The following is a 17,730-nucleotide window of genomic DNA, read 5'->3' as shown; positions in this document are numbered from 1 at the left end:
TTCTAACAGTGTTCTCAAATACAGAGATAATCATCTAGGAGTTACTTTCCTTCACTAGAGATCAACATTTTTTTTTTTTCTGTAAAGGGCCAGATAGTAAATACTTTAGGTTTTGCAGGCTATAATTCTTTGTCACCATCAGTCATCTCTGCCACTTTAGTGTGAAAATAACCACAGACAATACGTAAACAAATTAGCATGGCCATGTACCAATATTTTATTTACAAAAGCAGCCAACAGGCCAGATTTGGCCCAGATTTGGTATACTTTGCCCACTTCTGCATTAAACTATCATAGACTAGGCTTTAAGTTCCAATTATACGCATTTATTTTAAATACAATATTACATCTAATTAAACGGGACCCAAAATCTGGTTAATTCAAATCCTAGCACTAACCAACATGCGATTCACTTCCCAACTACCAATGGAAAGAGTGTCATTCTCATATGGTGAGTAAATGTTTATTTAAAAGTTAACTTTAAATCAAATTTAAGGGCTTCCTAGGTGGTGCGGTGGTTGAGAATCCACCTGCCAATTCAGGGGACACGGGTTCGATCCCTGCTCCAGGAAGATCCCACATGCCGCGGAGCAACTAAGCCCGTGCGCCACAACTATTGAGCCTGAGCTTTAGAGCCCGTGAGCCACAACTATTGAGCCCATGTGCTGCAACTACTGAAGCCCACGCGCCTAGAGCCCATGCTCTGCAACAAGAGAAGCCACGGCAATGAGGAGACTGCGCACCACAACGAAGAGTAGCCTCCACTCACTGCAACTAAAAAGAAACCCCACGCACAGCAAAAAATAAAAATAAAAAAAAATTAAATTTAATTCTAAAAAGAAGTTTTAGAACAGAACATGGCATTGTAATAAATTGGGAAAAAACTATCTGTCTCATTAACATTAACCCCTGCCCTTAAGGAGCTTAAAGTCTCACAGGCCAGACTGTAAGTGCAAAAAGTATTATAAGTATTGTGATATAAAATCTATACAGGGCACATGTGGGGTAAAAAGGTAGAAATGGTTAACTTGAGAAAGGAAGCAGGAAAAATTTCACATGAGCACTTGATGCTTAAAGAGCAGATTAACAATGGGCAGGAGTACACTGAGATGGCAAGGGAAGGAAGGCAGAAAGAGAATATTCAACTCGGGTAGGAGGATGAAGAAAAGGCATAAAGATGTGAAACAACCTTTCATACCTTCAGAGATCTGCAAGCAGTTCAGCTTAACTAAAACAGAGTAGTAATGACAATAGAAAAGTGAAGTTGAATATAAAATGGGATAAAGAAGTAGACTCAAGACATGGAACAAAGTAGAGAGTACCTCAGAGACTAAGCTCTAAGTTGGCTCCTTGGTTTCTGATCTGGGTGACTTGGGTGGACGATGGTAACATTCATCATGAGAAGTAATTCAAGATTAAAAGTAAATAAAGCAGCAACTCAATTTTTCTTTTATAAAGCCTCTTAAAAAACTAGTTTTCTTCTTTTTTTGAGATATAACTGACATATAACATCATATTAATTTCGGGTGTATAATGTGATTCAATATTTGTATATATTGTGAAATGATTACCACAATAAGTTAACATTCATCACCACATTGTTTTAATTTTTTTTCTTGCAATGAGAATTTTTGAGATTTACTCTCTTAGAAACTTTAAAATATACAACACAGTATTATCAACTATAATCACCAACTATATCCCCGTGACTTATTTATTTTATAACTGGAAATCTGTACCTTTTAACCACTTCACCCATTTCATTTCTTAGTATAAAACTACTTTCATTTATTTTTTTAAGGACTTTTATTGAGATATAATTGACATACAATAAACTGCATATATTTAAAGTGTACAATTTGATATTTTTTTCCTATTAGTAATGTATATATGGCAATCCCAATCTCCCAACTCAGCCCACCCCAACTCCCGCAAGCACAGGGAGATCAGCTCAGTTTCTTGTGACAAACTAGAGGGGTAGGATAGGGAGGGTGGGAGAGAGGCTCAAGAGGGAGGGGATAGGGGGAAATATATATAAATATAGCTGATTCACTTTGTCTTACAGTAAAAACTAACATAATATTGTAAAGCAATTATTCTCTAATAAAGATGTATAAAAAAGCAGATCTAGATGTTTTTATATTGATTACCAAAAGTATAAAAAAAATAGACCAAATCACAAAAAAAAATAATTTTTTTGTGATTACCAAAGGCATACATAATTAGTATTGAAAATGAAATGTGAAAAAATATAAGATACAAAGAAAAAATAAAAACCTATAATCCTACCATCCAGAAAATTATTAAGATAAACTTGTACAAATACAGGGAAAAAAAGCATACAGGTAGGATAAATACAAAGCTAAACAAACTATAAAACAAAATTCACTAAAAATATCATTACAGAGTGTACAGTACAGTTGCCCATATAATAACTTTTTTTTTAAGTTATTGCTTCATCGTCTATCTTTGCTGCTAAACTGTGAACTCCATAAGGGCAAGAATCTTATCTATCTTGCTCATTAATATATTCCCAGTGTATACTGTACCTGGCACACAGTAGGTAATCAATTAACATTTGTTGAAAGAATCAATCTTTTTTTTTTTAAGTGAAGCCCCAGATTATTCTCTCAAGCAATATTTGATACTTCAAAAATTCTAACATAAAAAGAAAATAGAAAACACTCTGATACTCTTTGTAATGGGATCTGCCACAAATTAAACAGAAAAACAAAACAAAACAAAAAACACCCAGGTACAACATAAAAGACTATATCCATCAGGTAGCGAGCCAAAGAAATTATCTTAAATTCAGGCACACACATAAATACCTTTCTTGAATACATGATTCAGGTTAAAATGTACTTTGGGACTGAATTGTTCTTACTTTTCCACACTGTAAGAGTTTGTACATCTCACCATAAAACCGTCATAGAGACAGTTTTAGTCTATTAACTTATACACTAGGACTCACAGTCTACTAACTCCAGTTGATAAAATCCCAGAGAAAAAAATAAGTATTTGAATGGTGATAGTAACTCAAGCTCAGCTCTGCTACTTCTTACTAGACTAGAAAATCCTTAAAAGAAGGGTCCATGTTTAATGTTTTTTTAAATAATCACCATAGGGAATTCCCTGGTTGTCCAGTGGTTAGGACTCTGCTCTCAAGGGCCTGGTCTGGGAACTAAAATCCCATAAGCTGCATGGCCACCAAAAAAAAAGTCTTTTAAAAAATAATCGCCATAATGTTTTCTGTACTTAGAATATAGCAAATATTCAATATACATATTAAGTAAATAAAGTAGCTAATAAATGCTTACTTTCCTTACTAGCTGAAAATTTAACATCACAGGTTAATTTCAAGGCAAACTTCTTAGTAGTTTAAAGAAACAAGAAAGTCAGTTTTCATTAACAGGCCCAATTTACCGAGAAAACTCCTTCTGTCCCTATTACCTCCAGCTCTGGGACAATGCCAACAACCTCCCTCCAAGCCTCCATAACTTTTGGTTACCTCAACTCTGGGATATACCAAAAATGAGAGAACAAATACCCTTCTCTCTTTCCCTCTAATAAATGTCTAAAGAATATTTCTTCTTTCAAAGATGGAAAAGCCAAAACTGGACATTTTCGACCAAACGAGGCTCTGGTTCTAGCAATGCTACCACCAACAGTCTACCACTGTAGATCCATACAACCCCTGGCACATGTACCTGGTAAGATCTTTTGCTCAAAGCAACAGATGGTGACTCCAGTTATCGTAAAGTCATCTTTCTATTGATACTTTATGAATGAACTTAAAAACTACCGTCACACAATTCAATTAAAACCAACAGAAGAGAACATGTTAAGTTACAGTCACAACTCCAGTTAAAAAAAAAAGGTATATCCTTTTATACTTGACATTTTGACTGCAAGAATTAAACTTCAAATCATTTAAAAATGCAAAACACAAATCAAACCTAAAATTACTCTAAAAATGAAAATTAAAAAACCCAAACCAAAAAACTAATGATTCAACTTATTTAATACTATAAAATAACTCAGTCAACCATATCCATACACACCTTAATAGACTGTTATTAGATACATATAACTTCCCAATCAGTACCCATACAAAGACTATCTTTAAAGAGTGAAAAAGTATGTTTTCCTTTTAAAGAAGACTGTTCTCTGGAGAAGAGGGAAGATACCTGGGAGCCTTGGATGTTGGTAACTCCACAAAGTCAATGTCCCCTTTTATTTACATCCATACCTCCTGATCAATCACCTCCTATCAAGAGAAAGCTGGGGAAGTCCATACAGAGCACAGAATTTGGAGGGCTACAGTAGACTGAGGGAGGGAGAAAAAAACATACCTTCATTTGACACACTCTTTTCCTATTCTAACTAATATCAATAAGAAATCTAAATAAGATTCTACCAAAAACTATATAATCCTGGGCACTGGACAGCTGAATCAACCTCTTGAACCTTAGTTTCTATGCTTGCCAAATAGGAATAATAGTACCTAGCTCAGAGGATAGTTTTAAGGAAAGAGGAGATGATGTTTGCACATAGTAAATGCTCTATAAATGGTAGCTATTGGGATTTCCCTGGCAGTCCAGTGGTTAAGACTTCGCCTTCCAATGCAGGGGGTACAGGTTCTATCCCTGATCTGGAAGCTAAGATTCCACATGCCACCGGTCCAAAAATCCAAACATAAAAAACAGAAGCAATATTATAACAAATTCAATAAAGACTTAAAAAATAGTCCACAGTCAAAAAATTTTAAAACAAATAAATAAATTGTAGCTATCATTATATCCTTAAGACTAAACAAGTAGTTTATAAAACCAAACTTAATAATTGACACTGTAAGGGATGAAGGAAGCATTCTAAGCTGAAGCCAAAATGTCAAATTAACACTCATAAACAAAAATTTAAGGAAAAGATCATAAAGTGCCTAAACGAGGACAACAGAGAAATACAGTCTGCTCCAAAGATGTCATAATGTTAATATACCTACACAACAAATTACTAGGTAAAAAGAATTTAACTGGCAACTCAAAAGAATATACTTTGCAAACCTTTTAAGGAATACTCACACTAGGAAAAACCAAAAGTTTTATAAAATAGGATTCTTTAAACGTCATAAAGAACTGCCTTTTAAAAACACTAAAATGTATATAAGGCAAAACTCCTTTGATTATACCAAAGATTCTTCCCCAAGAGCACAACAGCTCAACATTATACCGTGCTTAAACTCCTTTCTCACTACACGTTAAAAATTTAACATTTTGATTCCAAATGCACTTTTGTGTTTCTACCTCACAAATATCTTTAATAAAATTTGTAATACAAGAATATTTAGGGAATTCCCTGGCGATCTAGTTGTTAGGACTTGGCACTTTCACTACCAGGGCCTGGGTTCAATCCCTGGTTGGGGAACTAAGATTCCACAGTGCGGCATGGTCAAAAAGAAAAAGAAAAAAGAGAGAGAGAAAGAATATTTATAAGTACTTGGTTTATTAAAGGATTTTTGAAACATTTCATTTGATCTTCAGATATTATCTCTATTTACTCAAGAAACTGAAGTCCATAGAAATTAAGTAACTTGCCCCATAAACTACATATTAATATTACACTATTCAAGAGGTTGATTCAGCTGTCCTGAGATTATCAGCAAAATATTTAGCTCAACTAAAACCAATGTCTTTTAACTCTTTCTAGTACACTACATCTCCTTCCCCAAGATTCAGTCCAAATCTTAGCTGAAGCAGTATTATCAACTACTGCAAGTAGGTTAACCATCACCAAAGGGAAAATCTTTTCCCTGCACAGTAACAGCATTTCACCTTCAGAGACTTTTCACTTGCCAAAGATCTTGAACTGTGTAACATTAATTATTATGCTTAGATCACCTTATGACAACATCTATTATTATAGCTGAAATTCTATCAGCAGTAATGCGTGGCTGAACCCACTGGTACAATCTCTCAGTTTGTATTATTTATCATTTTTTACTTAGCTAGTCGCCCATTCTTCAATCCTAGATAGAAAAGTAACATGAAGTATTAGACTGACCCTAATATTTTTTCTTGTTGCTAACAGAACCCAAATGCAGTGGCCAAAATACTTAAAAGGAACGGAGAGGCAAGCAGTCTTATATACCACCCAAAATATAATGCCATGACAGAGAGTTTATGACTGCACTCCAACTTGGTCCAAATACATTCCAAAAACAATTTACCAGCAATCCCTTTCCTTAAATTCCCACATTTCTCTCTTATAGATACATTACCATCATTTCCCAAGGTATCCTAAAAATAATTTATGTCACTTTCATAATGGCCATTTCCGTAAAAAAAAAAAAAAATTGACAGCCACCAAATTATAATTGAAATTACTATATTGGGGAGTTTATTTTTTCAAGAAATGTTGCAGGAAGTCTTTATATAGTATAACCTTTTATTTGCCAGAGTTTGTTAATGGTAGAGGAGTTTGGGGCAGGTGAGAAGAGATACATGCCTGTACCATAACTGCTGTATTAATTTGAGTCTTTGGCAGCCATAATATAATTTTCTCTATAGGTAATATTTTGAACAACTTCACCCTCGGGCTCCTCCTAGCTTTGTAAATATATTCTGTTAACAGAAACTTCTTCATTTTCATGGAGAATTGAAGAGCGACGCTGATTTCTTGGAAAGGAAATAGCTATCTGTTTTGCACAATACCCAGTCCACTGTGGCCACCTAATACGGACAAAAAGAGGGGAAAAAAAGGACCTATTTGGAAAACGTTTCTTCTCCAGCCAAGGGCTGTTCCTAGATAAAGGCAATGCTCAGAGTACAACAAAAAACCCTTCTCTGGAAAAAAGAAATGTGCCAGAAAAGGAGAGGCATGGATCGGGAATAAATAGGGGGTGAGTGTATGCGCTCAGTGAGGGCTGGAGGCAGCAGGCGCAGCGCGGAGATGCTCCAGCGAAAAGAACCAGCAGCAGCAGCAGGAAGTTTCAATGGGGCCGGGCAGAGCATGCGCCCTGCACCCGCGCGGTGGCCTTATGTGGAAGGAGCACCACTTGCGAACACCAATAATAGACCGGCGGCACCAGAGAGAGAAACATGAGCAACAAGCACCTTCTTCAACTGTTTCCCCCTCCGTCTGAGCCCCTCCTCCACCCTACATACTAACCACCCCACCCTACCCTGCAAATGGGAGGGCGACTTCTTCCCCCAAGCCTTCAGCCAGGATGAAGGGGGAAGGGCTTGAAAGGTGGGGAGATGCTTTTCTATTATTTGGGGGGAAGTGGGGAGGAGGAAAACTATGGAGGAGGAAAAATTAACCCTCTACCCTCCAAAGTGGAGAAGCTGAACCGACTTCGCCCCCCAAAGCGAGAATGGAGGAGGACCCGCTCCTATGGAGGAGGACCCGCTCCTATGGAGGAGGAGCAAATCTCCCGACTCAGAGGAAGGAGTTTTGGGGGTTAAACCAGCCCTGGAGGGGAAGGGAAAGGAGACCAGAGCCGACTCTCTCGGGGGAGTTCCCACTAGAGGGAGGGAGAGATGAAGTGTCTGCTGGCCCCCGCCCACCCAAGTGGAGGGAGAGAAAGGGGTGCCCCGAGAAGAAGAGCCCAGCCTCCCCCGAGATGGCAGGGAGGATGGTGGGAGGAGGGGAGGGAGTGAGGGAAGGGTAGAGGAGAAAAGCGCAAAGCTGGCCGGAACCTGCGCTCCCCTTCCCCCGCCACCAAAAGGGAGAAAGGTTGGGGGGCCCGGCCCCCGCCGCGGTACAGCAGTCCCAGGCGCGGCCGACCAGCACAATGACCCCTCCCCGCCCCCAGCCCAGACCTAGCCCGCGACGCCCCCACCTCTGCTGGGCGCCGGGCGGAGTGGCCCTATGGGGCCTCCGCCCCGCCTCCCCACTGCCCAAGACCCCGGGGGCTCAGAGGAGAAGACCCGCCCGGTGGAACTGCGCCCCAGCTGTAGGGCAGAGCCGCAGAGGTCTGGGGTGTCTGTGAAGAGCGGAGAGAAGGAGCGTGCCAGGGCCGCTTCCCGCCGGGCGTTCGGGCCCCTCGCTTACCTTCTCCGTTGCCGACGTCCGGCGGCGGAGCTTGCAGCACTCGCTCCAGCTCAGGAAACGGCAACTCAGGCAGGTCGAGCAGCGGCCCGTAGCGCTCTAAGAAGGAGCAGACTACGGCGAAGTTGGGGCAGGAACCCGGGCAGCCCGGAGGAGCCATAGCCACCGCCGCTGCCGCCGCCGCCGCCATTTTGAACTGGAGGATGGAGGAGGAGGCGATGGGGGGGTGGGGGGAGTTGGGGTGCCGAGAAATGGCAGGGCGACCTTACAGACGACAGGAGGCGCTAGCAAGTGGGCGCCCCTGCGGCTCCGAGCGTCTCAGGCACCGCGCAGTGATCCCACAATACAACGGCGGTCCGGAGCAGTCGAGAACCGAGTCAGACGGAGGAAAGAGAGGCGCTCCGTGCCTTTCGCTTTCCGCCCTCTTTCCGCCCCCCCCCCCCCGCTCCTCCCACTTCGGGTTTGCCACTGCCTCGTGTGACAGGGGGAATGAAAACAAGGGCTGCGGGGCAGGGAGGCGGGCTGGAAGATGGAGAGGCGGGACTTTTAGGAGTAGTGACCAATAGAATTGAAGGGGGCGGAGCTTCGCGCGAAGACAGGCCAAAAGACTTTTTCAGGGCGGGGCAAGTGGGGGGAGCTCCTAGCCCCGACCATCCCAGCTAAGGTGAGAGGTAAAGCACGGAGCCGTTCGAGATCGCTGCGCCTGAGAGAGAGGGCGTTGGGTAAGTTTGGGGGGCACTCCCGGAACTGAAACTGGGCCACCAGATGGTGGGGGAAGTTGAGAGTGAATAAGAAGCAAAAAAAAAAAGCACGATTCTGAGAAAAAATTGGAGAGGGGAAAGGTAGAGAGGTGCCCTGAATTAGGAGTTGGGATGGAACCTTTGTGTGAAAATGTCTCAGTGAACCTTTGCTGAAGGATATTGCTGAGGTACAAGAACCGCACCTGTGCTGGAAAGCAGAGTCTGAGAACTCTGGGGAAAGAGGGCCTGATGCGACTAGGCCCTGCCGGGATCACCAGTCTGAGGAGTTGGGGCCCTGCTAGGAAATCAGGGTCTAAAGGGACCAGGCTCTGCATAGGGACCAGGGTGTGAGAGGACAAGGCCCTGCTGTGGTTGCCAGGGTGTGAGGGGGAGGGGCTTTGTTGAGGCACGGAGATCTGAGGATCAGGCTCTGTAGGGGCGCAAGATCAGAGTGTGGACTAGGGAGGACATGGTAGGAAACTTGGTGCAAGGGCGAAAAGTTTCTTAGAAGACAGGGTTCCGCTTCGTTGGGAGAAGCAGTGAGCATTCTCCCACAAACAATCTCAGAAAAAACCATCCGTAATGCAAAGTAGAATGTGCAGCTTGGGATACAATGTTCATTATGGTTAAGAGCCTGAGCTTTGGAGTTCAGCAAGACTTGAGTCCTAACAGAACTCCTTCAGGACATTGCGGAATATTTTTTATTTCTTTGAACCTCTGTGAAGTGGGGGTGATAATGGTACCTACATCATAGGATTTTGCTAGATAATTCACAGTAAATTGATTAACACAATGCCCTGGCGCATTGTAAACACTTGAAAAATATTAGTTGCTATTATTGAAGAAAATTTCTAAAATTTAGATTGAATTCAGCTATTTGTAATTGATAGTTTACTACTTTGAGCCAAAAATTTCAGTGTGCATTTAAAACTTATACAGTATCTGCTTACTAAAAAGAATTTCAAAGTGTAATATAAACCATATACAATAGGACAATTTATAATTAAAGAAAAATAAAGAAATATATAGGCAAATAATTATATTGGAAACAGAGAAAATGATTACCACAATGAAAAACTGAATTTTGTTCTGCATTTCTAGATAAAAAAGGGAAAAAACATAATATTCTATATCAGATTCATTATCTAAAGAAAGAGTACTCATTTATCAAGAGAAAAAAATTCCATATTGTAAGAGGAATATATTACCTAGAATAGATTCTTAATCTCAAATAATATACAAGCCCTTTTGGGGACTTCCCTGGCAGTCCAGTGGTTAAGATTCTGCCTTCCAATGCAAGAGGTGTGGGTTCAATCCCTCATCAAGGAACTAAGATCCCACATACCAGCAGGGTGTGGCCAGAAAGTGGAAAAAAAAAATCTACATATATACACACGTATATACACACAAATCCTTTTTAAAGGAAAAAAATGTACTTTTAAAATTTACAAATACTCAGGAAGCGGGTGGGAAGAATTGGAAGATTGTCACTGACACCTATACACTATTGATACTATGTATAAAATAGATAACTAATGAGAAATACTGTATAGCACAGGGAACTCTACTTAATGCACTATGGTGACCTAAATGGGAAGGAAATCCAAAAAAGTGGGGATATGTATATGTATAGCTGACTCATTTTGTTGTACAGTAGAAACTAACACAACATTGTAAAGCAACTATCCTCCAATAAAAATTAATTTTCTTTTGGTGTACCTCAAAAAATGGTACAAGTGTAAAGCAATTATATTCCAATAAAGAACTTAAAAAATTAACTTACAAAAATAAAATTTACAAATACTCTTGAAAATTCCAGTTTAAGAAATATTGGTGTAAAGTCTACACAACAGTGTGAATGTACTTCATACCACTGAACTATACACTTAAAAATGGTTAAAATGGTACATTTTATGTTATGTATATTTTGCCACAATAAAAAAGCTGAAAAAAAAAAGTCTCACTTTAGGAAAATGTCAATGGTGATAAATTATCATAGCAAAAGAGAAGTTTTAATTTAATGTGTGGTAAAATATTTTAAGCAACACTGAAACGAAACAGAACTAAATTAAAACATATATTGTACAACACAGGGAATATAGCCAATATTTTACAATATAATGAATATAAATTTAGTATAACCTTTAAAAATTGTGAATCACTGTGTTGTATACCTGAAACTTATGTTATACATCAACTATACCTCAGCTTAAAAAGAAAACTAAACTAAACTAACTCTCAAACTCCCAAGTATATATCTCTAGACCTGCGGCCCTGAAGACCCCTGTTTAAGAAAAATCTGACCCAGAACTCATCAGTTTTGCAGAGATACACAAATCTTCATAAGATCATAACTTAACTGACCTTAAATGAAAGGCAGGTGCACAATATTAAATAAAATCATATCTTTGTGAATGAATTTTGATGGGGAAAAAACCTTCAAACCAAAAGAAAGATTTAATTATATCATTTTCTGAACACTATCCCTACCTCTTTCCTTTCTATCTCTTCACTTTCAGCTTTTCCAGCACCTCACCAGCTCTCCCATGGGATTGTAAAAATAACTTTCTAAAAAAAAAGCTTTATATAATTTTTTTCTTTTCTCAGTGCTGACACTGTTACTCAAAGAGGGGACTGAGAGATAAGTTTAGAGTTTCTGCCTTTTCTAATCAAGATTGGAATTAGAACAAAGTCCTTGGGCATCAAAAGTTATATCCACCCAAAAGATGAGAGGTGTTTTACTACAAAACAAGGTTTAGGTCATACCTTCACTAAGTCTGTTCTTGGAAAAAAAATATAATAGATGATAAGCACCCATAATACCACCATCTCTTCTTTCCTTGGGCTAAGAGAATTTGTGGGTTACAAGAATCTAACCCCAATTTATGTAGTTAAATAGTTGAGTTATATATATCAGACTAAAAGGTAAAGATTGGGAAAAAAAAGTAGCTTTAAAAAAAAAACTATAATTGATTTATTGCTACTGCTGTAAAGAAACCTTTAGATAAGCATAAAATTACCTACAGTCAGTCTTTATTTATGAATAAGAAATTTCTTAAGATAGTTCAAATTTCACATTCTCTTGGGGGAGAAAAAAGAAACCTTAGTTTTGCATTCAGAATTAACAACTAGTTTATTCAAAATACCAAAAAGAAACAAACCAAATGCTCATCAGAAGAAGAATAGGTAAATAAATTGTGATATAGTCTTCCAACAGACTATTACTCAGACTGATACACACTTGATACATGGGTGAATCCCAAAAGCATTTTGAGTGAAAGAAGAAAGACACAGAAGAGTAGGTACTGTACAATTCTATCAATATCAAGGTCTAGCTAATGTATGGGACTAGAAATCAAAAGCTTATTTGGAGCTTGGAAGAGGATTGACTAGAAAGGTGCACAACGGAAATTTCGAGATACATTCTGCATCATGATTGGCAAGTTTATACATTTGTGAAAACTCTTTGAACTCTAAACAATATCTGTGCATTTAATTGAATGTACTTATGCTTTGATTTTAAAATTTAATGTCTTAGCCTTCAATTTTTCTCAAATTGCGTGATAACAGTCTGCCTTATAATGAAATAATTTATACATATTTCTGTCTCCCCAACATATTATCTTTGTACTTGTTACACAATTTTTTTTACAGACATTGTAAGTCTGGCAAATGTATTGAGGTGAATTGGAATCAACTGTGAAGCCAGTTTGGGAATTCCTAATGAGTGATAAGCAAATTTACTTAGGTTTGTTTAAAACTCACTTTTACGAGAAATACCTCTAGAAGTATGTGGATATGTTATACGGAGTGAAAAAGCTGTTAAGTGTCAACAGAAGTAGTAATCTGTGCTCTTCAAAATAGTTTCATAGGAAAATATGTGAAAATAAAAAGAAGTAATATAAACAAGATTTAATCCAGCCATTTTCTCATTCTTTCTCTAGTGATAACTGAATTCTCTGTTGCAATAGAATTCTGTTCATTGAAGAAACACTTTTAGAAGTGTCTTAGCATCTTTTTTCTTGAGTCTATTCTTATTTCTTAAAAGCATGGCTGAAACCAATTTCTCTGATAAAATAATTATTTTTACTGAAAGAAAAATTATGTTGGCTTTTTTGTAGAAATGTGTAAGTTGGTCCTAATATTAATATGGAAGTGCAAGAAACCCAGAATATCCTAAACAGTTTTTCAAATGATGAACAAAGGTGGTCTCATACATCCTAGTTTCAAAAGTGACTACAAAGCTACAGTAATCAAGACTGTGTAGTACTGCCATAGGATAGCTGCTATGGACCAAATTTTGCCTCCCCAAAATTCGTATGTTGAAGCCCTAATCCCCAGTGGGACTGTATTTGGAGAGAAAGCCTTTAAGGAAGTAACTAAAGTTAAATGAGGCCATAAGGGTTAGGGCTTTAATCCCATGGGATTGGTATCTTTATAAGAAAAGGAAAAGACACCAAGAGCGACCATGAACAGAGAAAAGGCCATGTGGGGACAAAGCAAGAAAGAATCCATCTGTAAGCCAGAAAGAGAGGTCTCACCAGAAACCAGCCCTGCTGGCACTTTGATCTTGGACTTCCAGTCTCCAGACTATGAGAAAATAAATTTCTGTTGTTTCAGCTACTCAATCTGTGTTATTTTGCTATGGAAACTCCAACAGACTAATACAGAAGTCTTTCTCAACCCTCATAACAATTCATTATAATTCCTTTATACTACTTTTCAAAAGTTACCTTGTAATTTTTGTCATCTTTAAAAAATTGTTATAGTTATTTGCATATGTCTTCTCTCCTCTAGTGTAATATTAACTCCTCAACAATAATTATGTTTTATAAATTTCTGTCTTCCTCCCATAGCACCAAAAACAGTGTGTTTATGTCCTTTGTTATATAATACATTTTTGAAATGGATTAGTAGTTATTAATATTAGGCAGAAATATCACTTTGTTATTGTCTTTATTTGGAGATTAAATACAGTTTAAGGACATGTATATAGGTACCAAATTAACAAGGGGTGGACTGTGATGGTTAATTTTATGTGTCAGCTTGGCTGGGCTATAGTACTCAGTTATCCAATCAAACACTAATATAGGTGCTGCTATGAAGGTGTTTTGTGGATCTAGTTAACATCTTCAGTTAGTTGACTTTTAAATAAAGGAGATTATCCTCAATAGTCTTGAAAGGCCTCATTCAATTAGTTGAAAGGCCTCAAAAGGAAAAATGAGCTTTCCTGAGGAAGATGAAATAACATGTTAATACTGCAGTGACAATTTCTGCCTAAGAGTTAGCAGCCTGCCAGCCTTCCCTACACATTTTGCACTAGCTACATAATTGCATGAGCCACTTCTGTGAAGTAAATCTGTTAATGTATATAGTCTACTGTTTCTGTTTCTCTGGAGAAACCTGAATCAAGCAGCTTTTAGTTATTGTGCTTTTCTCAATGCTGGAATTTCCATTTGATTCTTTTTTGAAATATCTGTCTCTTTATTGAGATTCTATATTCATTGAGTCATTGTCATAATTTTTAAACTGAAGTATAGTTGATTTACATATTGGTTTTAGGTTTACGGCGTAGTGATTCAGCTTTTTTACAGATTATACTACACTAAAAATTACAAGATAATGGCTATAATTCCCTGTGCTATAGGGAGTTATATCCTTGTTGCATATCTATTTTATACATGGCATTTTGTATTTCTTAATCTCATCCTCCTAACTTGCCCCTCCCCTGTTTCATCATAACTTTGATTAATTCTTTATGAATAGTTTCCTTTAGTTCTTTGAACATATTTATAGCAACTTCTTTGTAGTCTTTGCTAAATCAAATATATGGGATTGCTCAGATACAGTTTCAGTTGATTAGTGTCACATTTTTTTTCTTTGCATGTCTTGTAATTTTTTATTGAAAACTGGACATGTTAGATAATGTATTAGAGAAAGTCTGGATTTGGATTTTCCCCCTGCATTGTTGTTGTTTGTTTGTTTCTGTTTAGTCACTTTCCTAAACTAAATCTGTGAATTCTGTCTCCCATGCAATGTGTGGCCACTGAAATATGTATTAAGGGCTTTTTTTCCCCCCTTATTTTCCTTTTTTTTTCCTTTTTTTTTTTTTTACTGTACCACGTGGCTTGCAGGAATTCCCCAACCAGAGTGAACCTGGGCCCCAGCAGTGACAGCTCCAAGTCCTAACCACTGGACCGCCAGGGAATTCCCCTTGTTTTCATTTTTAAGCTTGGCTTCCTCCTAGGGATCTCTTCTGTGCCTGTATATCTTAGTGTCCAGCCAAAGATTAATCAAAGATTGTGCTCAGATACCTCAAGCCAGTAAGATTTACCCTCTCTGCTGATGGATCAGTGTGTGCACTGGGGAGTACATTCAACATCAATGCTGTTTTCATCTCTTCCCTGGCTCTTACATTCTTCTGAGTCCTCCTGAGCCCTCTCACCTCTTCACTTTGCATGTTCTGTAGGCTCTATTGGCTCAGAACATTTCCATGACTTAGGCCTATTTCTGTCTTTGATTTATATGCTTCACAGCCTTTGTTCCACTCTGGATACTTAGAGAACTTATCAAGAACCTCTTGGGAATTCCTTTTCAATCCCTGCCTACTCGGACAATCCATTGCGTGCTCCAAACAGGCTCACAATATTAAGGAAGCAGAGCCACCTGCCATCCATATTTACTTGCCATTGAGATCACCAGGTTAACTGATAATGCTCTAAATCAAGTGAGCCTGCTCTGCCTTAGCAGCAAGACTGTTGGTTTTCATGCTCTGCACCAATCAACTTGAACCTCTATGATCTAGGGGCATGGGAGTAATCCCAGGCAAGAACAACAAACATCTTACTGTTCTTACCTGAGATTCAGTGGTTTTCATGAATAAGCATTTCTCAGTTTGTAGTGTGCCTTTAATATTATTTTCAGAGTACCAAATCGTTATTTTGACAGTTTTGTCCAGCTTTATACCTGCTTTTTGGGAAAGGATTTGTCAATCTCCTCCCTCCATCATGCTGAAGTAAATCTCCACCTTTAATTTTCTCTCTCAAGAAATATCCTGAGAATTCCCTCCAGAGTCTGAGAAGTAATTGTAGTATCTAATTTCCATGGTTGGATGATTCAGGATCCCAAGAATAACATTTCACTTTTTAGACCTCTGGAGAAGAAGTGACACTACATAAATGAGAAAGATGCTTCCTAACTCATAGAGGACCAGGGCTTACTACATTTTGTATGTAGCATTATATTTTGAAATATATTCTGTTTATAGTATAGTTCCTGTATTTTGGAGCTGTTTCAACCTTACTTTAAAACTGATTTAGTATATTTTTCTTTTAATTTCAGAGCTAAGTTAAGTTCCTTATGTCTTCCCCTGAAATTTCTTCCCTCTCATGGGGTCAAATGAAAGTACAAGGCTCTACTAAAATCTATAAGGACTGCAAAGTATGGCCAGGGGGAAGTCGGGCTTGGGATTGGAGAGAAACAGGAACTGAGGTAAGCTATTAGTGTATGGTTGACACTGCATAAGACTAACTAAGTGATTTTCAAACTCCTAAGCCATAAGGACCAAGTTCCAAGTAAAAAGTAACTATTTCTTTCATTCTCTCTCTCCATGTAATACACATACCATTAAACTCACCATTCAGGTTTTAAAGTATGCAATTCAATGGACGTTTTGTCGTAACCTTGCACAATAGCTACCACTGCTAACTCCAGAATACATTCATCACCCCAAAGGCAACCCCATAACCACTGGCAGTCACTGTCCATTCTTCCTTCCTTCCACTCCTAGCAACTACAACTTTCTGTTACTATAGATGTGCCTATTCTAGACATTTTCATATAAACAAAATCATTCATTTCTCTTAAGTACATACCTAGGATTGGAAATTCTGGGTCATACAGTAACTCTGTGTTTCACTTTTTGAGGGACTGCCAGACTGTTTTCCAAAGTAACTGCACCATTTTACATTATAGGTGTTAGAAATGTATGATGGATCCAATTTTTCTAAATCCCTCCTCACCAATACTTACTCTTGTTTGTTTTGCTTTGTTTTTGTTACACCATCCTAGTTGATGTGAAATGTTATGTCATTGTGATTTGAAATTACCTTTCCCTTATATTGCACTTCCTCCAGTATTCTCAGAGTGCCATGCCCCAAACAGTCTCCATTCCATGACTGGAGCTTGGATAAAAGAAGGGAACCCCTGCTTCCCCACCACGCTCACTTGGGACTTAGCTTTAGCAATAGATAGCTGTAGGCAGTATAAGAAACACTGATGTCCTGATTCTCCCAGGAGGAAAGCCTTGCAGCTGGTAGCTGAGAGAAGAAATAGCCCTGTGTTCTTGGCTGCAGCAGTCTGGAGTGGAGTCTCTACCTCACTGAACTAGGAGGAGGGAGACAGGCAGCAGTTTTTCTTGAAATATCACAGATTCTCACCTTTCCTACCAAATATTTATATTTTTTCTTGAATACATATTTCTTTTAAAAAAATTTTTATTTATTTATTGGTTGTGTCTGGTCTTCGATGCTACACACGGGCTCTCTCTAGTTGTGGCGAGGGGGGGCTACTCTTCCTTGTGATGTGCAGCCTCCTCACTGCAGTGGCTTCTCTTGTTGCAGAGCACAGGCTCTAGGCTTCAGTAGTTGCAGCACACAGACTAAATAGTTGTAGCTCATGGGCTCTAGAGCACAGGCTCAATAGTTGTGGCGCACGGGCTTAGCCGCTCCGTGGCATGTGGAATCTTCCTGGAGCAGGGATTGAACCCATGTACCCTGCACTGGAAGGTGGATTCTTAACCACTGTGCCACCTAGGAATTCCTTGAATACATATTTCTTAATCTGCTGTCTCCTCTTTGGACCATTTCCAAAGTCTTTGAATGATTGGGGTTTAAAAATAATTTTTTTAGGTTGTTTCTTTTAATAATTTTCACTGAAG

The 17,730-nt window shown here is 38.6% G+C and overlaps 2 protein-coding genes across 5 annotated transcripts in view; one reads left to right on the top strand and one right to left on the bottom strand.

Moving 5' to 3' along the window:
• Positions 1-8,481, bottom strand: part of RSF1 (remodeling and spacing factor 1) — a 188,509-nt gene extending 180,028 nt beyond the window's left edge. For all 3 annotated transcript variants that reach the window (XM_057748974.1, XM_057748972.1, XM_057748975.1), the window contains exon 1: positions 8,056-8,481. In XM_057748974.1, coding sequence (XP_057604957.1) covers positions 8,056-8,242 — 187 coding nt within the window. In that variant the 5' untranslated portion in view covers positions 8,243-8,481. The remainder of the gene's footprint in view (positions 1-8,055) is intronic.
• Positions 8,482-8,621: 140 nt separating this feature from the next.
• AAMDC (adipogenesis associated Mth938 domain containing) overlaps positions 8,622-17,730 on the top strand; it is a 61,269-nt gene continuing 52,160 nt past the window's right edge. The window contains exons 1-2 of one of the 2 annotated variants that reach the window (XM_057747870.1): positions 8,622-8,774; positions 16,134-16,283. In XM_057747870.1, coding sequence (XP_057603853.1) covers positions 16,152-16,283 — 132 coding nt within the window. In that variant the 5' untranslated portion in view covers positions 8,622-8,774; positions 16,134-16,151. The remainder of the gene's footprint in view (positions 8,775-16,133; positions 16,284-17,730) is intronic. The other variant, XM_057747869.1, reaches the window with a different exon arrangement.

Source organism: Hippopotamus amphibius, chromosome 9, assembly GCF_030028045.1.
Source record: "Hippopotamus amphibius kiboko isolate mHipAmp2 chromosome 9, mHipAmp2.hap2, whole genome shotgun sequence".
Lineage (NCBI taxonomy): Eukaryota > Metazoa > Chordata > Mammalia > Artiodactyla > Hippopotamidae > Hippopotamus > Hippopotamus amphibius.
The sequence above is the reverse complement of the archived record's forward strand: the minus strand, read 5'-3'. Positions and strand labels throughout refer to the sequence as shown.